Source organism: Apodemus sylvaticus, chromosome 1 (assembly GCF_947179515.1).
Source record: "Apodemus sylvaticus chromosome 1, mApoSyl1.1, whole genome shotgun sequence".
NCBI classification, from domain to species: domain Eukaryota; kingdom Metazoa; phylum Chordata; class Mammalia; order Rodentia; family Muridae; genus Apodemus; species Apodemus sylvaticus.
Window position 1 is genome coordinate 156919369 of NC_067472.1, and position 27417 is coordinate 156946785.

The window sequence follows — 27417 nt, forward strand, 5'->3', positions numbered from 1 at the left end:
CTTTTTTTCAGTATCCATTGCCCCCTGTAAGCCCCCCCCCCTCCCCCCCACACTGTTGGCCTTAAAGAGTAGATGCACATGCCATAGAAGTTCTGGTGTTCCTTCCATGTCCTTGGGACAACACAATTGTTGTCTTACATCTCTCCGGCTTTCATTTTATCCCTGCCCAGACCTGAATGTTAAGTTCTAGTTGTGTTTGAAAGATGTCATGATCTTGTCCTACTGAACACGTCCTGTGAAATGTAGGTACTATCTTGTTCATGCCAGTGAACAAATGCAAACAGATTCCATTAATTTTTATTTCTCTAATCGTTAAGTCATACCTCATAAATCAGACTCACTGTTGGATTTACTTGAACAGAAGAAACCATTTCACTATTTGGCATAAAAGGAAATGATGACTTAGAAAAGATTTCTTAAAAGGCCATCAGAAAAAACCCTAAACAAAGCTAGTCATTAAATTTAAAAGTAATTGGTAGGTTTTTTTTTTTTAATACAATTAGTTGGTATTATGCTCTTACAGAATGAGTGAATTTAGCATTTTTATAACTAGCTACTGGAATATTCAGCATGAAAGTATTTGTTAAGACCATAATGGCAACAACTAGTTATCATATTCTCAGACTTCCCAATTCCAAAGGCATATACAATTTTAGTATAGAAAAATAAGTAAGTTTTATAAAGTTAAGCTTTCAGATCAAAAAGTACCCCCTTAAGTAGGTTCAGACATAATGGAAAATAGCCCCTAAAAATCTCAATATAGTTTACATAAAGACAAATGTGCCATCAGCCACTAGGATGCTGTGAGCTTAGCCCTAGCTGCTGGCTAGGGACTGGTGGATGGGTGGCTGGAAGCAGCGCACATGTTCCACAGGTGTGCTCTCCCCATCGCCAGATTTCAAGTACTTGTCCAGGATAGTGATGATCTCATCATTCAGAATCTGGAACTTTCGAATCCTCTCCACCATCTTCTTCAATGGCTACAATTAGATCAGACTGTTATATTTATTGTACTTTAAAATTCAAGGATTTTACTTCAGAACAATTAAAGAAAATTAAATTGACCCCTACCATCTTTCTAATATTATCACAGTTGGAATAATGAATACATTTCCAATTTAAATTCACCTTGTAACCTTAGTATTATAAGTACAAAACACGTTCGTTCAATTAATCAGTTACCTATTGGCCAGGAGAGGTGGCTTAGGTCAGTACTCTACTACTCAAGATGAAACAGGTTTACTTTGAGTTCAAGGCCAGCCTGGGTACATGGTGATTATCAGGTCATGCTGGATGACCCTTTCCTCCAAAAGCAAACAAAGAAAAGAACCTATGAGCCAAAAGCTGGAATATTAATATATAGTATATATTAATGTATATATAATAAAATGCTTAGTATGCAAATACTATAAATAAGATGTAAGTTGTATATTTCTAGTTTAACAGTTCTGTGGAGAAGATGCTTTGAAGTCTGGATAAAGATCACAGAAACAGAACTTGAAAGTATTGCTGGTTCTGCCCACACAGGAGGTAAATGTGAGAAGAGTAGGCTGGAATGAAAAGACAGCCTGTACAACAGCTGGAGACTTCATGAGAAGCTGTAATAACCCAGGGTGGTAACAACTGACAGTGAGCACAGCAAGTCTTCAATGGAGACATTTAAATCAGGTTAAACAAAAAAGAAGCTTGTCATGTACCACAAGAATGCCAGTCTTAAATGTCTGACTCCAAGGCCTTCAATTATCAGAATATAAAATGTATATTTTATATATAATATGTTATATAAAGTAACAAGACATTACAAATTGAATATACCTGCCAAGATTTTAAGAACCAAATTAAGAATTTTGAAATTAAAAATTCTGGTTAACTTAACCTGAAATGAATTGGTTACCTCAAAGACACAGCAGAAGAAAATACTCTGGTTATATTCCAGAGAGCTAATAAAGGAGGTATGGAAACTAGAATACCCTTTCATACATGCCCACATTGAATTTCTTTGCACCTATGGAGAGTCTTTTGAGTGACTTCAAGAGAACCCTGGGATTGTCTGGACAGACCCAGTCTAATAATCTAAGCAGAAAAGTTTCCTAAGTTGTTAACAGGAATGATGTAGCAAAAGTAGGTGGTGCCCTGCCATTTGAAGGGGCTACGTGGAAAGCAAGTGAGGAGATGAGCTGACGGCAGGAACACACCTTGTTTCTACAGTTAGAAGAAACTGAGTTCAGCCACTGACTAAAAGGAGACTGAAAGCACATTCATCTTTGCAGGCCTCCAGAGAAAACACACGCCCCTTAGCTTTGTGAGACTAAGCAGGGGAATCAGATGAGCTATGTAGATGCTGAAAAGTGAGATAATGGTGATATTAAGTGTATTGTGATTAGTTCTGGGAACAGCTGAAAACTAATACACCAGAGTAAGTCATATGGAAAGCCAAAGAAAGTTTAACAATAATGTTCTAAAAGGAGCCGTAAAAGAGAAAACATTTGAAGAGCATAATGAATATTTTCTGTAATTCAGTTGTGGGAAACTTTATAAGACAACAAAAAGGTAATAAAAGCAGTTTAAAAACCACATGGTTTGGAAGCTAGAAGACTAGAATAGTGTCTCAACAATCTGAAATTGCAGGTAAGATAGGTAGATCTAATTACCTTAAAAAGAAAAAGGAAGTAGAAAATACTTAATAAAAAACTTTCTGGGTTATGTTTGTGTAGAGTAAACATAATGATGTTTACGCTTGAATTTTATGTTGGGATAATAGCATTCTTCACCTAGAATGTATAAAAGCTTTTGTTCACATACCACATTTTTGATGATCTCATCTTTGCCATCGTGTTTCTGAACTTTGAGAAGATGATAGCAGAAATCCAACACAGCAAAGCGCCGCTGCTGTCCAAGAAGTACAATGATCATGCAGCCCGCCCAGTGGAGCCCATCTCCAAAACACTGCCTAGAGGCACCAAGCAATAAGGAGAATGAACAAACAGGCAGACTCTGCGGTGTCTCCAAAGGTCAATAATCAGGCTACATTAGTTCCTTTGTACAGTTTCTCAGATAGGAGAAAGATGAGCACAAGAAATTTTCTAATTTTTGTCAGTGCTAATTTTGTGTTCCTCTAGTTTATGGTTTGATAGGTCACAGACTTGCACAGAATAACTCGAAGGTTCTGCCACTCAGAAACAAGAATGTCCAATTTGCTTTTAGTTGCTTTAGATTCAAATAATTCCCAGATACTCATACTAAATCCTTTCTTTGGCAAAGAAGGAGCCACACCTGAATGGCACTAAACCAGTGCAATGTTTGTATACTTTTCTAAAAGTGTTTTGTCTCTGTACTGACTCCACACTCCTTTCAGCAACCCTCTCCCTTGCCAGTTCTCCCACTCTTCCAAAGAGTCACAGAACACACACACACTTACTCCACTGTGAACTCGTGTGTCCCTACAGGAATGCAGTAAACAAACTGCATGGCACTCCATAGTCTGTGAAACTCCACACACTCATCCACATGCATGACCCCATTGCTGGGCAGCGGCCCACGCCAGATGGGATCATCCAGGAAGGTCCGGATCCGTGTCAGGATGACTTCAAACATGGACAGACCACAACAGAGCCGCTCCTTGGTCAGCAAGTCTCCCTCTCTTGCAATTGCAATTTGCTGCAAAAAGTACATGGAGTATTACAAGCCATGATAGAATACTAAAGGGCTAAAAACAAACTACCACCAGCCCACTTATTCCATAGTAGGCAGAAAAAGCTAAGTTGGCAGAACGGAGTTTTGAAGCATCAACAGGTTATATCAGCAATTACCTATACTCTAAAGATTAAAATACTGAAGTCTGTATAGAAGAGCCAAGTACAGCCATTTGTAACTGCAAGCAACTTTGCCTCCAGGTCACATGGCAATTTCCAAAGACATTTCTAGTGGTCACAAAAAATCTACTGGCATCTCGTGGGTAGAAGTCAGGAGTGCCACTGAACAGAGTCCAGAAGACAACCTCAGACAAAGACTCTGGTTCAAAACAGTAATGGCTGAAACAGTTAAGTATGCCAGATCTAGGGTAAACTTCATTCTGATACCTTGCCTTTTGTCACAATTTCTTCTAAGAAGAAACCCTATTTAAAAAGCTTTGGGGCAGGCTAGAGAGATGGCTCAGTGGTTAGGAGCACTGACTGCTCTTCCGAAGGTCCTGAGTTCAAATCCCAGCAACCACATGGTGGCTCCCAACCATCCTTAATGAGATCTGACACCCTCTTCTGGTGTATCTGAAGACAGCCACAATGTATTTACATATAAAAGATAAATAAATGTTTAAAAAACAAGCTGGAGAGATGGCTCAGCGGTTAAGAGCTGACTGCTCTTCCAGAGGTCCTGAGTTCAAATCCCAGCAACCACATGGTGGCTCACAACCTGTAATGGGATCCGATGCCTTCTTCTGGTATGTCTGAAGACAGTGACCTTGTACTCATATATGTAAAATAAATAAATACATCTTAAAAAAAAAAAAAGCTTTGGGGGCAATGGCGATACACAGTATTAATCCCAGCACTTGGGAGGCAGAGGCAGGTGGATCACTTATGAGTTCAAGGCCAGCCTAGTTTACAGAGCAAGTTCCAGGAGAGCCAGGGCTATCTGGCTCTATCTCAAAAAGAAAAGGAAAAAAACAAAAACAACTGTTCATGAAAGGGTGGAGTAGGAAAACAGGCACCATCTGAGTACATCTTTATTTCTGAGGTAGATGTTCAGCCCTTTCCGCATACCGTCTCTAATCCTCCCAACTCCTGCAACAGTCTTCAACCTCACAGTAACTTCTGGCTGCTTCCAACCCCTCCACTGACAATTTCCACCCAGTATACAAACCCTAGCAACCATAGCATCCCTTACCTGTGGGGTCCCCAGCCTTTCAATCAGCGGGACAAGATGCAGTGGTGCATACTTGGATTCTAGTCTTTTCATTTTGGCATCAACTCTCTCTCCCTCTGTATTGGAAAACACATTATTATGCTCTGTCCTTATGTCAGATTTTAAAGTTGCCAAAGTATAATTTTTAACAGAAATTTAAAGATTCAGTTAACTCCATGGGTGCAGATTCTCTTTGGAAAGATTATATTGTAGTATATTAAAATATACAGTATATTAAAATGGCTTATTTGTAATTTTAATTAAAGCTAACAGATTTACTTATGCAATGTAACCATTTAGAATCTACTTTGGACTAGTGTGTAACTTTTTCATGCAATTATCAACAGAATGGGGGAATATAGAAGAATTTAATGTGCAGTTTTTGAAATTCACTGAAAATTCTAAACATGATTTAAAGCAAAATAGTACAGCGAACTTCTTGGCTCATCATCAACTGTTACAACTCTCAACTTGGTGGCCATTTTTTTTTTTTTTTATTATCTCCACTTTACTGTGTTTCTGTGTTATTTTGATATTTCCTAGATATTTTTAAATACTTGAGCTTATAAATTCTAACCAGGTTAGACATTCCCCACAGAGACTCCCTAGATATGACTGAGCTGGCACCAACACAACTGAACATTGGCCTTTTCTCTGGCTGCACCGTGAAATAAGTATGACTCCTTTATGAGCAATGTGGACTCTGGTTTATGATGCAGACTCACCTTTTACGTGGACTCGAGGTAAGATATTCTGGAAAGGAGCTGCATGCAACAGGTCACAGACTTCTTCTAAAGACTAAAACACAGTAGAAAACGTCATCCCAGGAAGGGTATCTCATAGTGAAAAAGGTGACAAATGTCTGGTGCAGCAAAGTTACTTTTCCCAGTTAGAATAAAATAAACAATTGCCCACAGAATTTCCTGGAATAGTGTTAATGTCCCACAGATCTACTTTTCTGGTCCACAGGAAAAACACTCTTTAAACAAAGAAACATTATATTCTTGTTTTCTAAATGTAGGGAACCAATAAACAGCTACATTGCCCACCTCATACCCTTACTAAAGAGGGGTGTGGAAAGCACAAAGGAGAAAAAACAAAAACTTTTTTGTCACAAGCAGTGAAAACTTTGGCCCAATTAGGCTGGGCAGAACTGAGAACTCACCAGGCTTTGCTCTATGAGCAGGCAGAAGAGAACAGCATTTCCCACCTCCCGCAGGTTCTGGAAGCATACGGTTTTCAGCTCTGCATACTCCACAATGTCCTTCAGCTGATGGTGGAAGAACTCTAGGATGCCTGCGGCAGCAGAAGTTTCAGGGATTCAGGCACAGCACTAGCACCCACCATTCTGACACTGCCTGACTGTGGAGATTGCCACATGCTTCCAGCAATGATGGTTTATATCACCTGGCACATCCTTACCAGACCACAGGGCCTAGCCTCTGACACCCTGCTCAGTCAACTCCATATGTTCAAAGAAGGCAATTCTGACAGAGAATGCCAACATACCAGAAGAATAAAGGAGAGTCCAGAGCACCATCTCTAGTGGATTCGGATAAGGCTTTTGATAAACTCAGCAGATCTCTACAGGCATAGAAAGTAGTGTGTCTGATTTGATAAAGAGTATAAAGACCCTGCAGCTTATTTCATATTGGGAAAATCTGGCATACTTTATCTCTGAGTTCCCACAGTATTTTAAGTCATCTTTGCCAATGCCTAGACAACATAGCATGGTCCAAGAACACAGAAGCCAACACGGCTAACTTGAGTCATACATACAATGCCAACCTGGTCCAACCTAGTAAGAGCTCAAAACTACCCTAAGAACAAAGTGCGATTTAACACACTTCAATTTAACCACAGAAGACGCAGCTTAGCCCTGAATGTCTTCTTAAGAATTCACCCTCCTGCTCACCTGACAGAGTCCATGCCTCCTTTTCCTGCTATCTCCCACTTGTCAGTGCAACTATCTAGCTACCCAGTGTAGTGGAGACCTGCTCATCTGGGTCATCCCTTGGCAAGCAGGAACGAAGTCAATGCTTTGAACTACTGATTTGTGCTCTACCAAGACTCATCTGACCTAATGGCTTTCTCTTCAGCATTTAAGTTTTCATCTGTACTTTTATTACCTTAAAATTACTTATCTACTTTCCATCAATGAACTGAAATACGATTCTTCTAAGCTAGGTGCATGCTGATGGCTACTTTCTTTTACGAAGGCAGAGTAACCTTAAATGTCAACTGTATCTGGAAGTTCAGCCACATCAGGCTGGCTCGTCGTCAGGATGGCAGCATGAGGTACTCATGTGTAGCCTCAGATGCATTAGCAAGACTAGACGAGCGGAGCACGTGGGGAACGGCAGCGAAGCGCACCTCTAGGGGATACGGTGTTTTCAGATGACTAGATTATGACGTTGTGATGAACAATTCATGTCGTGATAATGGCATTACTAGGGGCCTGGCTGGAGGAAGCCAGTCACTGGGAACATGTCCTTGGGTGCTATATTTTGCCTTGGGCTCTTCTGTAAGCCTTTCACTTTTTGTCTGCCAGAAGGCAAACAGTCTCTTTAATATGCTGCCATTCTGATGCTTTGCCTGAAAACATGGAACTAAGTGTTCATGAACAGAACCCTCTGAAACTGAGAGAAAATAAATCATTCTTGCCCTAAGTTGCTTTTCAGAGGTATTTGGTCAGAGTGATACAGAATGAACTAACTGATGCCATCTTTGGAGAGAATACTATCAGGTGACGAGTTTATAAAAGGCTCCGTCTCTGTCTCTCTGTCTCTCTGTCTCTGTCACTCTCTGTCTCTCTGTCTCCCTGTCCCTTTCCAGGGTTTCTCTATATAGCACTGCTTGTCCTAGAACTTGCTTCATAGATGAGGCTGGTGTTGAACTCAGAGATCCACCTGCCTCTTCCTCCCAAGTGCTGGGATTAAAGGCATGTACCATCACTGCCCAGCTATAAAAGGCACTTTTAGTGACAAAGGTTTGTAGAGCTGAGGTTAATTCCAAAGCAACACCGAGATGATTATGGATATTCATTTGGATGACCTTATATCAGCCTGCAGCAAGTCATGGAGGTTGATCTAGAAGTACACATCCAAGGACTTTGGGTGAAGTTCTTACAGCCTGTGAGCCAGATAAGGCAGACTGTTTTACAGATCAACAAGACTATCTAATGGGTAAGAGGGCAGAGGGAGGGTGCAGGAAGTAGAGCCTTGTGGCTGCTTTAAACGCTTTTCCCTACTAAGAGAGCATTAGGATCTGGTAGTTAAGCTCCCTCTGCTTTTCTTGGTAGGTGATTATTTTCAGGATCTGGGATAAGAATATATTCAATACCCCATTATCAAAATCCTTGCTAGCTGACCAGCTGGGTCCCTCAGTTCCTTAACTGTAAATAATGACCCCAAAGTCCTACACACTTGCTTGCTACCCAGGTGTATGATGTGCTTGTTTGTTCTACTCTATACAGGCAAATTCTGGTTTGGGCTTCTTTCAAATCTGATCCTTCTCAATAGCTTCCAACTTGATTCCCTCTTCATGAGGGCTGTACTCATAGCGGGTACTCCAGACACCTTTGCTCACCAGGAGAGCCGTATTCATGTCGTGGAAGACGGCAGATCTTCGGCATCACTTCCATCAGAGTTTTCACATACTGCAGGATTGTGCCTTGAAGCTGCAAGAGACAAATGTTGTCAGCTATCTCCCTCCATTCTCACGGAAGGCCCTGGTAATTGTGTGCTCTGAAAATCAGTCCATGAGCAAAATACAGTTAGGACCAAGACTGTAGAATCAGTTTGGTTATGGAATGAAATCTCACCTGTGAAAAGAGCACTGTCTACTGGGCATCTGTAGAGACAACTATATTCACACTCTAAAATACAAGACATGAAGTATCCAGGAAATAGAGCAGCAGAGTTCACATTCCCATGTAGCTTCCATGCTGACCAACTGTCAACACCAGGAGTGTCAGCAACTCCAGGAACAACAGCCCTTATAAGATAGTTTCTGTTTCCGTCCTAGCTTAGGACAGCTTCCAGACTAGACCATGTCACCTTTGTGTTTAGCCATATGAGGGCTGCATTCCTAATTTTCTTCCCCAACTTCCAAGTATTTCAGGGCAGAACAGTCCATAAAGTGTGAGTGGTTCCCAAGATCATAGATGTGCAAATGACCAAACTCTTCTACATTCTAGTTAAGTGTGATGGTTTGGATGAAAATGGCCCCTATAGGCTTATCTATTTGAATGCTTAAAGTCACCAGGGAGTTGGACTATCTGAAAGAGTAGACAGATTAGGAGGTGTGGCCTTGTTGGAGGAAGTGTGTTGCTGGGCATTAGGCTTTGGGTTTCAAAAGTCCATGCCAAGCCCAGGGTTGATGTTTCTGCCTGCTGCCTGACACGCGAGTTCTTAGCCAGTTCTCTAGTACTAGGCCTGCCCCATGTGCTTCTCCATCCACTGCTGAGATAATAATGAACTAACCCTCTGAAATTGTAACCAAGCCTGCAATTAAGCAATTAAATGCTTTATTTTATAAGAATTGCCTTGGTCATTCCTTACAACAACAGAACAGTAACTAAGTCATTATATATAACCTATGTTATAACTCTACAACTTTTCAGAATTGTTAATTTTTGCTACATCTTAAGTTCAAGACAATGTCATGTCTTTTGATGGACTGAGGTTGTACTCAGGTGGCCACAAATTCAGATTCAAACTTTCTTTTCACTTAGTGGGCTGTACAGCATAGTTTGATGTCAACTTAAAACAAGCTAGAGTCAAAAAAAAAAAACAAAAAAAAAAAACAAGCTAGAGTCATTTAGGAAGATGCAACTGAGACAATGCTTCCATTAAGACTGACCTGAAGGCATGTCTATATGGTATTTTCTTGTTTGATGATTGATGTGGGAGGGCCCAGCTCACTGTTGACAGTGCCACCCCCTGGCCAGATGGTCCTAGGTGCTATAAGAAAGCAGGCTGAACAAGACACTGGGAACAAGCACTTCTCCAGATCTCTGTATCACTTCCCTCCTACAGATTCCTGCCTTGAGTTCTTATCCCAACCCCCTTCTATGATGGGCTGTAATTGAATCATGAAAGTTAAACTCTTTCTTCCCATCTTGCTTTTGGTCATAATGGTTTATCACAGAAATAGAAACCCTAACTAAACCATGGGCATATAGCAGGATTTTCCCTGTCCAATTAATTTATTAATACAACAAGAAGCCTGGGACTGGACAGGGAAAAGGGAGGCGGAGCACAGAGGTGCAGAGAGGGAGATGGAGACAGGAAGGAGGAGGAAAGATGGAGCAAGAGGAAGATGATCCAGATTTCAAGTGGCCTTAAACAGCCACAGGTAGCTAGAAATACAATAAAGGATAGACTAATTGGGATAACTTGTCTAATCTAGGTGGCAGCTTGTATCACCAACTGGCTCTGAAATTACTGTGAAGGCATCTTGTGAATTGAGAATTTATTGGTATATAAATCTGACTGGTTAATTACAAGCTCCTAGAGTTTTGATTTTACCTGGTTACTGGGAATTGTGACAGCTAACCAAGAGCTGGGCGGTCATTGCATGGTGCTGGAGTGGCAACGACCCACCAAGGGAACTTAGCTAGTTGGGTGGAGACATCTTGGGAGCTCCAAGCCAAAGAGTCTGCTGTGCTGAAAACACCGTGCTGGAGCCACGAGGCTCGGCAGTGCCGGGTATAGCGCGGGAAATGCTGTTCTTTTAATATTTCCCGCAACATGGCAGATCATAGAAAACATGAAAATCTGTACTTAAAGAAATACACTTTCCCAAAAAGATAAATTATGGAAGAATAGGTACAACTCAATGACAGAACACGTGTAAGACTCTTAAGTTCAACTCTCAGCACCACAAACAACCAAAAAATAAACATTAAGGAGAAATGATTGAAGGTTTTAAAACATTCTTTTGCAGTGAATACTAATAAATTATGAGGGATGAGAAGATAACTCAATCCATGTGTTTGCCATGTAAGGACAAAGATCTAAGTTCAAGCTGCAAAACATATATTAAAAAATAATAATAATAAAAAAGGAACCATGCAGCACATTTGCAATCTCAGCACTGGTAAGACAGAGAAAGGTAGTTCCCTGGGGTTTGTTGGTCATCTGGTCTACCCTTGATTAGTTCTATCCCAATGCAATACTCTGCTTTATAAAACAAGGCGGAAGCAACAAAGATGGCTTGTGGGTAGGAGTGCTTGCTCTAAAAGTATAAAGATCTGAGATTATATAGCCTCTACATGGACAGACACAGAGAGAGAGACAGAGAGAGACAGACAGACACTGAGACTGATTATGAATAAAAACCAAAAGTCCACTGTGGCCTATAAATGACATCATGTTCCCTTTTCAAAACCCTGTACTATAAAGCTTTGTACTGGCCAATTTTATGTTTACTTGATACAAGCTAGAGTTCCTGGAGAGTAGGAAACCTCAAGTGAGAAAATGAGTCAATAAGATGGGGCTATAGGCATATAGGCAAAGCCTGTAGATTATTTTCTGGATCAGTGATTGATGTAGAAGGGCCTACTCTATTGTGGGTGGGGCTGCCTCTGGGCAAGTGTTCTGAGTTCTATGGGAAAGCAGGCTGAGTAAGTCATGAGGAACAAGCCAGTAAACAGCACCCCTCCATGGCCTCTATATCAGCTTTTGCCTCCATTTTCCTGCCCTGCTTCATTCCTGTCCTGACTGCTTTGATGATAAACAGTGCTGTAGAAGTGTAAGCCAAAACCAAAATACTCTTTTTCCTTATTTTGCCTTGGGTTATGGTGTTTCTCATAGCAATAGTAACATAAGACAGGCTTCTGTGCAGATGGTGACTGGTGTAGAACTCTGACCGCACTCTGAGGTTACACATGTGCATCTAAGCCCTTCACTCCAGAACAAAGCACAGGCCACTCGCCTCACTAACTATGCAGTGACTAAGTGCAGATAAAACTATGCACTTTTATCTGTCAGGAGCCTTCTCACTGAGCACTTGTGAAGAATGGCCCACAGCTGAAGTGGGTATCTATCCTGATAGCGGCTGTTCCTGCCCACCATGAATGCCTGAGGGTCTGTAACTTCCTGTGGTCAGTATGATCTCCAGTTACCTCTATACAATGTTTCCTAGAGATCTGTGTTTTATGAAAACCCATAATATATTTATAGAGTTGGGGGCTGGAGAGATGGCTCTGTGATTAAGAACAGTTGCTCATTTGGATCACAGGGCCCTCATTTGGTTCCCAGCATCTACATATCTGTCACAGACAAACACCAACAGAAACAAACTGGAGAAAGCAGGCTGTGGCAAGCATCTTTTGATTCGGACTTTTGTCTTCTACTTTGTTTTTCATCCCCCTCAAGTTCAGGGTTACAGTAGTAGTCTTTGATAAGACTCGAATCACTTCTGCATATAAGAAGCAACATTCTCTTATAATAAACATGATATTCTGGCTATTAAACATTCCCAAAGCCTGGTATGGTGGTGCAAATCTCTAACACTAGCAACCCAGATGCCAAGGCAGGCTGACGATGGCTGAGGCCAGTTTACATTAAATACAGTAAGATTATATCTCGTACAGGCAGAAGCAGCAAAAATTATAAATCAGTCCTATAACTTCAATCTTTCCTTTTGGGAAACTGGGGGTATTATTTGTAAGAGACGGATCGGATCCTCTCAGGTTCTGTAGGCAGGCCTGCAACCCCTGGCTTTAAGCAAACCTCTTGCCTCCATCTCCTGAGAACCAAGCAGCCCAGTGACATGTTTTTACATCCAGAACCATTCTCTTTGGTTAGGAGGAACGCCTGAAGCTCAGTTGAAGCATCCCAAACAGTAAGAGAAGGGCGCCCATGGCTGATACTGTCTACCACAGTGAATCCATGCTACAGGGGAAACTCACTCCAGGAGAACTCACCAGGCTCTTGACAACCTTCAGTAGCTCCTCCATGACGACCGCGATGCCCTGGTAGCCAAGCAGCCGGCAGATGACTTGGAAATGCGGAGGCCCCACAAAGTTCCGGTAGCTGCCGTAAATGCTTGAGTAGGCTAGGTTCAAAGCCTGGGGGAAATAAGGGCAGCTCTCAGTGTCGTTCTCACACATTCATGCAGATGGCACTGCAGATGTGTTCAATTTTTACCACATCATAAAAGAGAAGGTGCTACTTCCCTTGTAACCTACACCGCCCTTGCTGATGCGGAGGCTTTCACCTTTTTAAAGAGCAAACTGTAGGCAGAGAAACGAATGCACAGCAACTAATGGGACAGTGGAGGCCATCCCGAGGGAGGCAGAAGGCACTCAGGAGCTGACGGGAGCAGCCCGCAGGGGTAGGCGATGAAAGATTTTATGCAGGAAGGGTCTCTAACCTTGTAGAAGGAGAACAGGGAGATACGGAATTAAAGGATTTCATTTCCTTCGATGTATCTTCTAAATTTCCCTTAAAACTTCTCTGACCTGATGGCTTCTGTGCACCTCCACACCCCCACCCCCAGCATTGTGGTAATGGCCCCTCTAATCCTATGTTATAACATGGGTGCTGGGGACTTGAACTCAGATACTCATGATTGCACAGGAAGTACTCTTATCCTCGGAGCCACTTCCACAGCCTGTCTTAACTTTTAAAAATTAGTTTCTAGTTTGAGTTTTCTATGTCTATGATTTCAACTCCAGATTTAGGTATTCTTGAAGTTTATCTTGTAGCTCAGGATATGGTCTATGTGATGTCCATGGCCATTTGAATTTTTGTTTTTTTTGAGACAGGCTTTCTCTGTATAGCCCTGGCTGTCCTGGAACTCACTTTGTAGACCAGGCTGGCCTCGAACTCAGAAATCCGCCTGCCTCTGCCTCCCAGAGTGCTGGGATTACAGGCGTGCACTACCATCGCCTGGCGTCCATGGCCATTTGAGAGCGCACCCTGACGCTATGTAGTGTTGAGTTTCAGTTCTTCACTACCGCTTGTTTTGTTGCAATACATCTACCAGTTGCTGAGAAGAGTTGAAATTCTTGTGTATAGCCTATGGAATGTCTCATTTCCTCTTTAAAAACTGTGTTTTTGTTTCTGTATAGAAGCTCTCATTGGCATATAAACATGCAGAATTGGTCTATTCTAAGTATCAAGCCCGTTGCTCTGAAGTCTAGCTTATCTTGTAGTAATACTGCCACATCTGCTTCATTGTGACTGACACGTGCATCACACATCTTTTTCTATTCTCACCTTTACCTTCTGGTATCATAAACTGAAACCAAGCTAAGCTAAGCATATAGTTGAGCTACATGCTGATCCTGATCATCTTTTAACCATTTTGCCAATCTCTGTCTTTCAAATGCATTTTAGGCTGTTTATAGTTAACACATTTACAAGCTGGTATTTTGAGGTGTAAGCCTTTTATTCTCATTTTCTGCTTTTTCTCTGCTTGTTCGGGTTCCTAGTCTTCTGTTTCAGTCTTTCCGCATTCCCACTGGGTTATTGTTAACAGTTTTTATAATTCTATTTTGGGGCTGAGGAGAAGGCTCAGTGGTTAAGAACACTGGCTGCTCTTCCAGAGATCCTAAGTTCAGTTCCCAGGAAGCACATGGTGGCTCCTAACCATCTGTGATGGGATCGGATGCCCTTTATGGAGTGAAGGTGCACATGTAGATAGAGGACTCATACATAAAATAAATACAGTCTTTTAAAAATAAAATAAAGAATGGAGCCGGGCGTGGTGGTGCGCGCCTGTAATCCCAGCCCTTGGGAAGCAGAGGGAAGCGGATTTCTGAGTTCGAGGCCAGCCTGGTCTACAGAGTGAGTTCCAGGATGGCCAGAGCTACACAGAGAAACCCTGCCTTGAAAACCAAATATATATATATAAAATAAAGAATGACATTCCACTTTGACTCATTTATCGTATTTCTAAGTATGTCTTCATACTTAGAAATAGATAATTTTTGCTAAGTCTGCTGTTGCCAGCATTTGCCACTTGAAACTTTTGGGCCCTCTGTCCTCCTTACGCATACAGTGAGAACCTCAAGAAGGCTACACGGATCTCAGTGTGCAAGAAAGGGCGCCACACATCTGAAGAAGGCTCTCTTTGCACCTCCTAGGAGCCCACTCCTTAGAATAGTCATTGTGTTACCAGCTAATAAGGCTTTCTACATCTGGAACCCATGACTAGCATGGCGTATAAGCTTGCTTAGGTCACCTAGGTAAACATATTTACTATACTAACTGATTTTTCTCTGACAGGTTTCAGAAGACAGAGTTGGTCACAGGGGTAGTAAGTGCCTACCTCCCAGCCCAGGGCAGCCTTTAACCTGAGGAATTAGATGGCTTCTCCTCCATGGACAGAAACACATGACATATCTGTTTAGCCTCTGAAGGAAAATTCACCTCCATCCGATTCATCTTTTGCCTGTGTGGATCCTGCTTTGTACTCTGGCTGCAAGTCTTGAGCATAAATGACTTTGAGCCCTGAGTCCTCTGTGAATCTCAGATGTGTGACACGATGGACCCCTAAAACAAGAGTCTGAGCCTATGCTGCTCATGGAAGACTGGCTACACAGAGCACACCAAGAGCAAAGACCCTGCCCGTGCAGTGCCAACCCCTACACCCTCATCATATCACGTCACACTTGAAAGAAGCACAATCAGGTTAGACGACCCCTCCCTCCAGGTCTTCCTTGAAGTCTACCACTCTGCTCCAAAGGCTGGGGATTCTGAGTAAGATATTTGGTTTTTAAGAGGTTCATTGCTTGGAAAAACAACAAAACCTGAAAACTATTAGTGAAATGGATTGACTTCATGTTGCAAGTGACAATGTTCACTCCCAGAGTAACCCTGCCTGTGGCTGTAGAGGAACCAGTGCTCAGTACATCCATGGTTCCTGGCTTCTTCACCAAACTGGGTGTTTAGTTACTCAGTGGATTAGCTAATCTCAATGGGGGATGGGGAGGCTGCTGTTTCTGAGAGGGCAAGGCTGTAAAGGCTGTACTTAAAATATTTAGACTCTGAGGATATCCAAACTCATAGCTTCACTCAAGATTCTCCTGCCCAAGTCTCAATCAGAGGACAAAAGATGGCAGCCTGACAGAGCCTGATCTAGGTTCACAGGGTTCTTCGATGTGAGGTGAGATGCCACAAGCATCCAAGAACATTGCAATCACAGGAGACACATCCAGGAGCACAGAACAGATGGGAAAGGAAAGGGTTACAATCATCTTCCTGTGTAAGTGCATCTGAGAAGCAGCAGCAGAGGGAACTATTGAGCTCAAGGTCCACAGAGTAAGTTCAAGTCAAGTCTATGCTGCATGACTCAGACTCAAAAAGAAAAAGTCCTGTAGATTATTTGGTAGACACTAGAGTTATCTAAGAATAAGTAACCACAGTTAAGAAAGTGCTTCCAAATGATTGGCCAATAGTCAGGCCTGTGAGGCATTTTCTTTAACAATTTATCCATGTATTTATTATATATTTACGTATTTATCTAATGTAGGAGTGCTCTGTCAGCTGTACATCTCCATGTCAGGAGACGGCATCAAATCCTTTCAAATATGGCCAGAAGCCACCATGTGGTTGCTGGGAATTGAACTCAAGTCCTCTGGAAGAACAGCCACTGTTCATAAGCACAGAGCCATCTTACCAGCCCAGCCTGTGAGGAATTTTCTTAATTAGTGATTGATGCAGGAGGGCCCAGCCCACTGTAAGTAGTATGCCTTGGGCTAGTGGTTTTGGTGTCAGAAAGGCTGCCTATGTATTAGTTGCTGCCTTAAGTTCTGTCCTGACTTTTTTGAGTAGTAGATGGTGATGTGAAAGTAAAAACTGAAATAAATCCCTTTCTCCCCAAGTTTTTGGTCAGTATCCTAGCACACCTGTAGAAACCTGAGACACAGGCCTTTGCCTGTGTCATCTGTCATGATAACCTTATAAATATTGCTTTTAATGTGGATGTGTAGTGTTTGACCTGGTGCCCATGGAGTTCAGAAAAGGACATTGGATCCCTGGAACCAGAGTCACTCTTGGTCTTGAGCACACAAAATCTGTTTCTGCCGTCAGCGGCACTCTACAGCAGAACACTTGAAAACAGCATTCCATGGAGCAGGGAAGTGCCCTGGCCCTGCCCAAGCTCCTGGTCACACTGCCAGCCACCTCTCACATCCTAGGTTCCTAGCAGGTAAGGATTTTATGGAACTCCTGATATGCTGAAGTAGTTTTAGGAATGATTTAAATGGTTTTAGGAAGTTAAGGTAGTTGAGTGAACGTTTAAGGAGATGGTTTAAGTTGTTTTGCCAGACAGATCTAACAAAGTTAAAATAAAGACTAGAAAGTGCCCCTTCCTTGTAGAACAGTAAGTGCTGTACAGGCTAGAAAAGGAGTACAGTGAACTTCTGTGTGTTACAAGCATGTAATGGAGCAGCAAGGAAAATGGGCTTGGGACAAATTAATGATCAACGTAAACATTCATTCAAGGCTGGGTCTGAGTTCCTGGATCTCGTATCTAGGGGTAAGGCCACAAGTTTCAGAGTTGCCCTGAGAAGACAGGATTATGAACTAAGAGTAAATAATGAAAATAAGAACAGAGAACAGATGATCTGTTTCTTGGTAAATACAAATTGTCAGCTAAGCATAATCGATGACAAAAGAATTATTGCTTTGAGTTACATTCAAGTCGGGGAGAGAAAGATCCGTCAATATAAAAAAAAGAATATAGTCAATAATCCTATTATAATTTCCTCTTGGGTAGTGATTTTAATGTTTTTGGTTTTTTTTTTTTTAAAGATTTATTATATGTAAGTACACCATAGCTGTCTTCAGACACACCAGAAAAGGGCGTCAGATCTTGTTGTGAGCCACCATGTGGTTGCTGGGATTTGAACTCTGACCTTTGGAAGAGAGTCAATGCTCTTAACTGCTGAGCCGTCTCTCCAGTCCTTAATCTGTTTTCTGAAGAGTATGTTTTTGTGGTGAATGTTTTTAGGATATACATAACTTGTGTCTATGAGATGATTTTCTTCTTACATAGACACTGCCTTAGGTAGTCCACAAGGCTAGGGAAAAAAGAAAGCTGTTTGACCCAGCTCTTTGGAGTCTGCGCCATATACCAACAAGTGTGTGTACGTGTATGCAACGCCTGGGGCCTGCCTGTTAAAGTTTTCCTCTGTCCATCCAATATTCTGTCAGTCTGTGTGAAGTTATTGGAGCTTGTTGGAATTCCTTTCATCCAGCAAGAAAGTGTGTGTGTGTGTGTGTGTGTGTGTGTGAGAGAGAGAAACCTGGACACTAATGGAAATTCAACAGTCAGTGAGGAATAGAAGAGTCAACATTTATTAATATTAATATGACAAAAAGATAAGAGAAACAGACACAGATCAGGACGTCTCACTGTGACGTACCATAGCGCCTGGGTGAAGGTGGAACACGGTGGTGGGCAGCGGGAGGGTCACACTCTGACGAGCTGAAGCAGCAGCAGACTTGGCTTAGGCAGGGAAATGCACAGGGGAAAGCTGCCCTACCTCAGCAGCAGATCTTAACTGAGAGGAACCCTCCAGTCTGACAACTCTGAGTCTTAAGTGGGAAACAAATCAAATCAGGAGCCACCAATCCGTTACTGACTGCTGTGCAAACTCCCAAGATGTAGAGTACACACAACACCCCCACCACACTCCTCCATAAGCACAATTAACACCAGTTTTTCAAAGTATGACGACAGGTCCTTATCTACACACACTGCACACATGCATAGGCTTGCACGCCCCTACGCACACGGAGGACACCTTCTAGCTGAAACACTGCCTGGACACTGCAACGCTAAGTGTGATCAACAGAAGCTCCCAGTGTGCAAAACGATAATACCGCCAGGCAGTGGTGGCGCATCCCTGTAATCCCAGCACTTGGGAGGCAGAGGCAGGAGGATTTCTGAGTTCAAAGCCAGTCTGGTCTACAGAGTGAGTTCCAGGACAGTCAGGGCTACACCGAGAAACCCTGTCTCAAAAAAAACAAAACAACACCAACACCAACAAAACCCAAAAACAACAAAAACGATAATGTTGCCAAGGTGAAGAGAGCTCTGATGAACATCAGGCACTTTTCTAATACACAGTCCCTAAGAACTTAAAAACTGTTGCAAAGGACCAGTAAGATGACTCAGTGACCTAAATCTAATCCCCTGGACCCACATAAAAGAAAAAATTCTTCCAAACCTGAAAAAGAATTAAGACGCACTTTTCTGCCTCATAAATTACGGGAGGCAGGGACCTCTTCCTGTGATCCACATGAATGACAATGGCCAAGTAACAAAAGCTAAAGACCAATTTCCTTGGTGAACAAAACTGTAAATATCCTCAATAGAATTCAAGAACGTATTATGAAATGTCACCCGTCATGGCCCACATGATTTCATCCCATGGATGCAAATTTTGTTCAACATATACAAATTAGCAAATATAATACAAGACAGAACTAGATCTAATCACATTGACAGTCTTCACAGAACTGGAAACAAACAAACTATGTGCTTGGGGTTCTATCATATTAACCACTGTGTTCTGTCTATCAAGCACACTACTTTAAATTAGCCAATGTAAGAACATGAGGCTGGGCTCTGACCACTCACAGTGAGGACCAAGACCCTTTAGCATTAGAAATAAAAGTCACGCTGGACTCTTGCTGGGCGTCTTGACTTCATGTGCCTATGCACCTCTCTGCAGAAGTACAGTGATGCCCAACTACATCAGAATGTGTGGTTATTTTCCTAAACCTGAGACCCACTCCTAACATGACTAGAAAGAAGATCGTGAAATAGATGAAATCTAAGGTTTGTTTGTGGGTGGTGGTGGTGGTGTGTCCCAGAATACATGTGACATGAAAACAGAAGGGGTGAGGAAAGGCACTAGCCAGAGAGGTAGGAGCACCAGAAAGAGCAGCACATTAGAACAAAGTATAATAACACATGTGTATGAAAATGCTATAACAAACTACTATTTGTATACTAGGTTAAATAATTAACTTTTAAAAATAATCCAAGTTTCTTCAAGGACTAGAAAGGAATACCTTTCTGTCTCAGTTTTTTATCATCTTGATAAAGCCTAGAGTTATCTGGGAAGGGAACCTCAACCAAGAAGCAAGTCTGTGAGGTGTTTTGTGACTAAAGATTAATGTGGGAGTGTCCAGCCCATTGGGGACAGTACCACCGTGAGCAGGCAGCCCTGGCTGCTATAAGGAAGCAGGCTGAGCAAGTGAGGACGCACATTCCTCTGTCCTTTCCTTCAGTGCCAGCCTCCAGGTCCTTGCTCTGACTTCCCTTCAGGATGCACTACAACTGCAAACTGAAAAGGACACTTCCCTTCATGCTGGTCAGGTGCTTATCACAGCAATGGAAATCTGTCATTACACAAACAGAAAACAACCTACCTTGGATCCATGCAAATACTGGGGCTGTGCATTAGGTTGTTTGTCTCTTTGAAATTCCTGAGAAAATGGTAATACTGTCCGAACAAACCTAAGTGAGAAAGAGGATAAGGGAAAATAAGGAAAACCAAATTTAATAGCAAATTCTTTAGCTTCAGAAGTTTTACTGTGTATCTTAAATCTTTCTCATAGTTACCTCATTACATCAAATAGGAAAATTCTAGTAAATCAAACCCCACAGAATTAAATATATATAAAAATACTCTAAAATGCCATAAATAATAATAAATCCAAGCCAGAATAGGAACCTCTGCTGTCCTCCTACCTATAAACACATCTACTCGTTCACAAAGGTTCTGGCCTATTAGCATCAAAACTATCTTGAATCCGATGCAATACTGGATACCTATAATGAACACATTCTTGGCTTTGGTATGTACCAGAAACAGGGGAAGACAGGAGTCTACAACATGAGTGGTGACATCCTGGGTACTTAGAGCACTTACTTGGACTATGAAGAAGCCAAGTAAAATATATTTAGCCCAATTCAGCCAAGACTGCATCGTGATTAATATATTTAGCCCATTTAAAACTACATTAAATTTCAAGCAAAAACTTTCAAATTGCTGTTGAAACGGGGCTGGAGAGATGGCGCAGCAGTTAAGAGCACTGGTTGCTCTTCCAGAAGGCTGGGCTAAGCACCCTGCACCCATATATGGTGGCTCAGTATTGTAATTTTGGTTTCAAGGGAACAAATGTCCTCTTCTGATCCTACATGACTTGGCACACATGTGACACCAACACAAACATACAGGCAAATGTTCACACATATAAAATAATGCACACAGGTTTGCTGATAATACTCATCTGTGAACCTGGTGAACTCACAATGTAGTACAGTAAATTAGAAAGGAAGTACCTTTCAATAGTTAGTAGAGAAAGCATGTGTACCTGAGAGGCCAGGAACCTGCAAGACCAAGTGTTTCACAGAGAGAATGCAGTTAAGGGGCCAGATTCTTGTCTACTGAAGGGCAGGTGTCAGACCCTAGTAATAGTAAGCTGTAAATCTTCTCAATTTGTATTCAGGAAAACAAAACAAAAGCCTTTTTATGTAATTTTTCAAAAGGATATTGTGTTGCTGCACTGAGGCATGTTGATATATCAGAAAGGTCCCTCATACCCTCAGGCATTTGAACGGCCTCCAGTCAATGGCACTATTGGGGTAGGTACTGGGGTGGGGCTTTGATGTTTCCAAGTCTCTGTTTCATGTCTCAAGATGCAAGTCCTCATCTTGCTGTTCCAGCTACCATCCTGCCTGCTGGCATGCTTCCCACCATGAAGGTGATGAGCTTTTAACCTTCTGGAAGTTTAGGCCCAAATAAACCCTTTTCATGTTAAGTTGCCTTGGCCATGATGTTTTCTCACAGAAATAGAGTGGTGGATGCATATGGCATATACAATACACACTGACGGCCTCTTGGATCATACCTGAGTCTACGCCAAAAAGAAACGCTCAGAATTGCTCAGAAGTCCTCAGGGACTGGCACTGATAGAATGATCAACCATGTGACAGGACCAGAGAATGAGGGCGTAGGCTGGGTGACAGCAGAGGACAATGTGCAAGGGCAGCTGCTGGAGTTTTAATGAACATGGTCACGTAGTAATAGCCAGTTGGCCTCTAGCTGGCGCAAGTCTTCCTGTCCATATTAGCTGCTTTATTACTAGGAGGGTAACACATCTCCAGGATGGAAATCAGGAATCTCAGGAAGATCTACTACCTGGGCAGAGATTTTTCCTGAATCTAGCCAGCTGGTCAGTGAATGATTGATAGTACTGAAATGAAGGCAGTCTTGTGAAATGCTATGCCCTCGGGGACTAGAGTTCAGCAGGGTTGTCAAAATCCCCGAATAGGGAAAGTATTCAGCAGCCACCCCCAGGGCTGTAACTCCACACTAACTTGAAAGTTAAGTCTCAGCACTTCCTTACCCCGCTTTGAGCTGAGCCAGCAGTTCCCCTCCATGTCTGACCCGATAAGCTCTGGGAGCTTCCTCAGTTACATCTGCAGTTACAGTTTTCACTAAACTTGCAAATTTGGGAGTATTAAATTAAGTAGTCTTTCTGCTCCAATGCTAAGCTCTTACTAGAATTACAGCTATAAGAACATGTGACATCATGCTGCAGTTCACAGAGGCCATTCTCATTTTGCTCAGCAATTTTCTCTCCTGGCTTTGCATCAGATATTTCCTGCTATAACAATTTCAAATTCAATGGCTTTCTGCAAAATAGAATCCAACATTTAGCTAAGCTAAGGGAGTTTTCACTTCTGATTCTGTATTTACTGTATTAATTCAGTTCATTCTCTTCTATAAAACCATTATATCTGTTATGTTTGTCTTTCTTAAATCTTTACGAATAATTAAATGGCTAACACTGTTGTCTTCTGACCCCACTGGCACTATCATCTCTGCCTGTGTTTTAAGACCTGATTATAGTTCACCTTTTTTTCTGATACTGGGCATACCTAATTTCAGATTGGGTGCTGGATTGATATCTTCTTATTGGGTCCTGTTTTCTTTTAGCATGTTGATTTTTGAGGCAGCAAGCAGCTAAATTTATCTGCATATGAAGTAAACATTTAATGACTTGTTTATGGTATTTCTCTGGGAAGGCAAGGCAGGCAATAGTTTGGAATTAAGACCTCCTACTAAGGCAAGAGACTTCTACAGCATCTATGAAGTATCTGGGTGCCGAATAAGCTTCTAAATTCGTGCTGACAAGGACAGCAAATGATTTTTATTGCTACGAGCTCTATGGATTATTAAGACTACAGGTCCCCGACACCACAGAGCCTATACTGGTTTCAGGAGCTGTTTTAGTGTGAGAGTGCCATCTCTTCCATATTTAACTCTACAAATTCTAGCTGTCTGAGCTTCCCTGAGGTCTACTGTGCTTCTTCCTGCAAGCAGGATTACCAAGCTCTCTACTCTGACCTTCTATGAATTTTGCTCAGAATGTGCTTCTAGACAGAAAGTTAGGACAGCCAGAAGACACTTCTCATGTTTCCTTTATGTAGAGCAAATGACTAGTATTAGAAAATAGGTGACCTGTGTTTTTTTTTCCATTTGTCCTTGTATTTAAAGAAAAGGAATAGACTTTCTTCCTCTATCGTGCAAAATAACTTTAACACAGTATTACCTATATACTTTCATCTAAAGCCAAGATACCAAAAACAAATGCTGAACTATAATGGGGAGGTTTGATTTATAGCAGTCAGAACCAGCAATTCTTAAAGTAGTTTGCCTTTTGTGTAATTGGACAAGCCAACATCATAATAAAAGAAGGGATCTTTTCCATGTTTAAGGAAGTTCAAAGTCACAATGATGATTTAAATGAATATTGTGGTACTGAATTGAAACTGGAGATAGATCAGAATGTACTCAGTTTTAATATATAGATAACTGTATAGGAATAAAATACAAGAACACATAAATACTACTAGTTAAAATGAGGCCATCCAAAAGATATTTTCAGACTCCTTCTCCATAGCACAGAAAGTAGAAATAGGGCCATTACACATGGGCTTGGCGATGAGAAGACCATGAGCTGAGAGTAAGGCCCCAGATCTATACGGCTATTGTCCTTACAAGAAGAAAATGAAGGTCGGAGAGAGAGATTCAGAAGAAGATCATTTCATGGTAAAAGCAAATCCTGGCATGATTCTGCTCCAAGCCATGGAGTGTCAGGAACAGACAGCTGCTACATGAGCTAGCAAGAGTCAAGCAGAGATTCCACCCAGAGTCTAAAACGGAAGTGTAGCTTGCTGACACATTGTTTTGGATTGTAAGAGAACACGTCTCCATTTAGAAACCTAAAGCAGTGAGCATATAAGGATTCCCTACTGTTACCACCAAAAGGATCTAGAACAGCGTCATCCTAGTACCAGTGAGCAAACCAATTACGCAGACACTCCATCTTGTGGTCCAGAAGATAAAGTGGTACTTATAAATCAGTGGGACTACACATACACCACTGTAACAGGTGCTCATGGTGCTGAATACAGAAATCAGCTGAAGATACAAACTCTAAGATGGAATCCCTGATTATACTTATAATCATCAACAAAGAAAAGAATGCTATCTTGTAGAATGCTGATTAATATTTACAGAGGAATGAAGGAATTAGAAACTCACTCTTCAACCAACCAGGGACAAATAAGATAAAGCTAAGCATTTTTTACAGATGCTGAAACTAGTGGGTTAGATACCAACAAAGTATGACTCTTCTGTAGTAGTCTCAGTTGAGTTACTTACAAAATTTAAACAGAAAAGTAGTAACCGGACAATGGAAAAACTTGGGAGCAATGACCTTAATAAGACACAGAAGTTAGTTTGACCAGTGGTGGATCTGTCATCTTAAGAGAATACCCTGTTCCTGGTCATCTTCTCACAAACACACACAAACCACATTGGTCCTAAGGAAATTCCATTCTGCTGACCGGTGTAGCAATTATGCTACAACCATTCTATCACCAAACTGACTCCTTTATTCCCACTAATACAACAGCAAGAAGGTAAGTGGGAAGGAAGGCATTCCCACACTCTTACGATCCTCAACACTTCAGATAGAAACATGAGAAGTAGAATCAGCTGCCAGGTTCTGACATCAGGGAGACTAAAAGTAGGCAGTAGAGTTCCAGCCGCCACTCCAATGCACATGAGATCCTGTCTACAGTCTCAACTAAGTGAGCTGGCAGAACCTTGGCTCTCCTGCCTCAAGGGCCAGCCTTCCCCCAGTATTCTATTTCTACATAAAAAGTGATGACCATCTGCCCACGTCCTGGCCCAGGGCTATCCTTGTAAACAGAAGAAAGCAGGAAGGCCTGAGAGACCAGAACATGAGAAATCATGGAGGAAGAAGGAGAGACTCAGTTAAAGGAGGAAGTCTGTAGAAAGTCAGGGCTGAAGATCACCCGCTGTCGATGCATCTGAACTGGAGTATCCAAACATGTTTGTCACTAATGCTTACCGGTTGGTGGAGCCGTTATAGCAGTAGTTGGGCAAGAAGTCGTAGTTTAGCTCCCAGAAGACATGGAGGGTAATTCTTCCATAAGGCGCAGACACATTGTGGTTGGCTTCCCGGAACATGGCATCAAAGCTGTCTAGTGTGAGGTACCTGCTCAGCAGCTTGTGTGTCATACGGTTGATTTCTAAGAGCCCATCTAGCTCCTGCAGGATCATAGAGATAAGGAGGTAAGAGGAGATGGGCCATCCAGGAAAGAGGTATTTACCCACCACCTGCAATCCCCACCTAGCTATGTTGTCCCTAGGAGGACTAGCACATGGGGAGATATAGACAGTGGAAAGTTACAATAAGGTGGCCACCAAGCTGCGGGCCAGAACCACATGAAATTGGACTTTTGTAGGTGACCGGAGTTTGGTACTCAACTTAAGCTCCTCCTTTCTATAGTCACATCTACTGGGCCCTGGTCTTTTTTCCTCTATGGTCACATCCAGAAACCTACTACGGCCCTCAAGCCACCACCTACCTTGGGCAAAGGCAATTTGGACAAATCACTACCTACCTAACACTACCACCTGTCAATGTACCATCTAAGTTGTAAGCCCTGTCCTCCACCACATGTATATAATCCAGCTGGTGTTGGCCACTTTGGGTCACTTTTCCCAAGTAATAAACTCCATATAGACAAACCAAAGTAATATACTCTGTGCTCTGTGTGTGTGTGTGTGTGTGTGTGTGTGTATGGCTATATATAAGGCTAAGGTGGGAAGCCCAGTAGTATAAGATGAGCTTGGGCACATAAGGTTAAGTAGAGTAAATTTATTCACCACTCTACTTAACCTTTGCAATATTATCATTGTTCAGGCCAGTGTTACCTTCAACATGCTCAGAACACCTACATTAGCCTAGAGTTGGGACAAAATCATCTAACACAAAGTTTTATAATAAAATATATATAAATACTTCCATTCAATCTCTTAATTTCATTCTTCTCTGTAATGAAGTTTGTAGACTTTTATCTTTGTCCTCAGCAGGTGTAATTTATTTAAGATCAGGATAAGTTTCTCTTTTAAGTTAATGTAAATGACAAATACTAAGAGTAGGTAGGTAGTAACATGATACTTGACATATTCAAAGATCAATCAGTTCTCATCTTTTATCATCTATTCAAGAACTGACCTACTCTTAGTTTAACTCATCAATAGAAAGGGAAAAATAGTTCTACTACTTACAACTACTGATGTTAAATCTTCACTTTCAAATCGTCCAATTGCCAGTTCTAGAGATTTGTACATGGCTGCTGAAACACGCTGTGTAATCAGACGATTGAGATCAATGGATCTCCCGAGCAGCTAGAGGAAGAGAGAGAGCATGGGATAGCAGGGTAAAGAACAAACACAAGGTCTGGCGGGAGGCATCAGTAGGGAAAGGCACTTATGGCCAAGCCTGACATCCTCAGTTCAATCCTTGGGACCCAATAATAGGAAAAAAGAGACTCATGAAAGTTGTCCTCTGATCTCCACACATACTCCACAGTGCCCTCAAATACATAAAAAGAAATATTTTTTTTAAAAAGTAAATACAAAGAACAAACAAGCAGCAACATAAAACACCCAAGACATCTATATCAAAAGAAAATACAAAAAATAATGTGAGAATGTGTGTATGCATTCACTCACATGCATACACACAAGCACTGCTGAAGTTGGTACCCAAGTCTACATAGATGCTGGGCGAGGACTCTACCATTGAACTAGATCCTCAAGCCAAGTGATATCGGGACTATTACTGTCTTCAAAGTCTGCAATGGAGCAAGATAATATGTAGTACATTACTATTTGTTTTTAAAAATACAACAGAACACAAGCACTGCCTATCCTAAAGACTTTTGCTTAGGCCAAGAAAAAAAGCTCACCTTTGATTTCTGTGATGACAAGACTTCTCACTTCATTCTATCTGTTCACATAGTCTAAATTTATCTATCTATCTATCTATATCTATCTATCTATCTATCTGTTTGTTTTGAGACAGGGTTTCTCTGTGTAGTCCTGGCTATCCTGGAACTCACTCTGGAGACCAGGCTGGCCTCGAACTCAGA

General features: G+C 41.8%; 1 protein-coding gene across 1 annotated transcript in view; it reads right to left on the reverse strand.

Annotated features, from left to right (window-relative positions):
• Positions 1-281: 281 nt before the first annotated feature.
• Cyfip1 (cytoplasmic FMR1 interacting protein 1) overlaps positions 282-27417 on the reverse strand; it is a 96053-nt gene continuing 68917 nt past the window's right edge. The window contains 11 exon segments of the mRNA XM_052161634.1: positions 282-980; positions 2803-2950; positions 3419-3657; positions 4885-4979; positions 5628-5700; positions 6068-6198; positions 8491-8581; positions 12836-12979; positions 20304-20391; positions 25326-25525; positions 26552-26671. Coding sequence (XP_052017594.1) covers positions 816-980; positions 2803-2950; positions 3419-3657; positions 4885-4979; positions 5628-5700; positions 6068-6198; positions 8491-8581; positions 12836-12979; positions 20304-20391; positions 25326-25525; positions 26552-26671 — 1494 coding nt within the window. The 3' untranslated portion in view covers positions 282-815.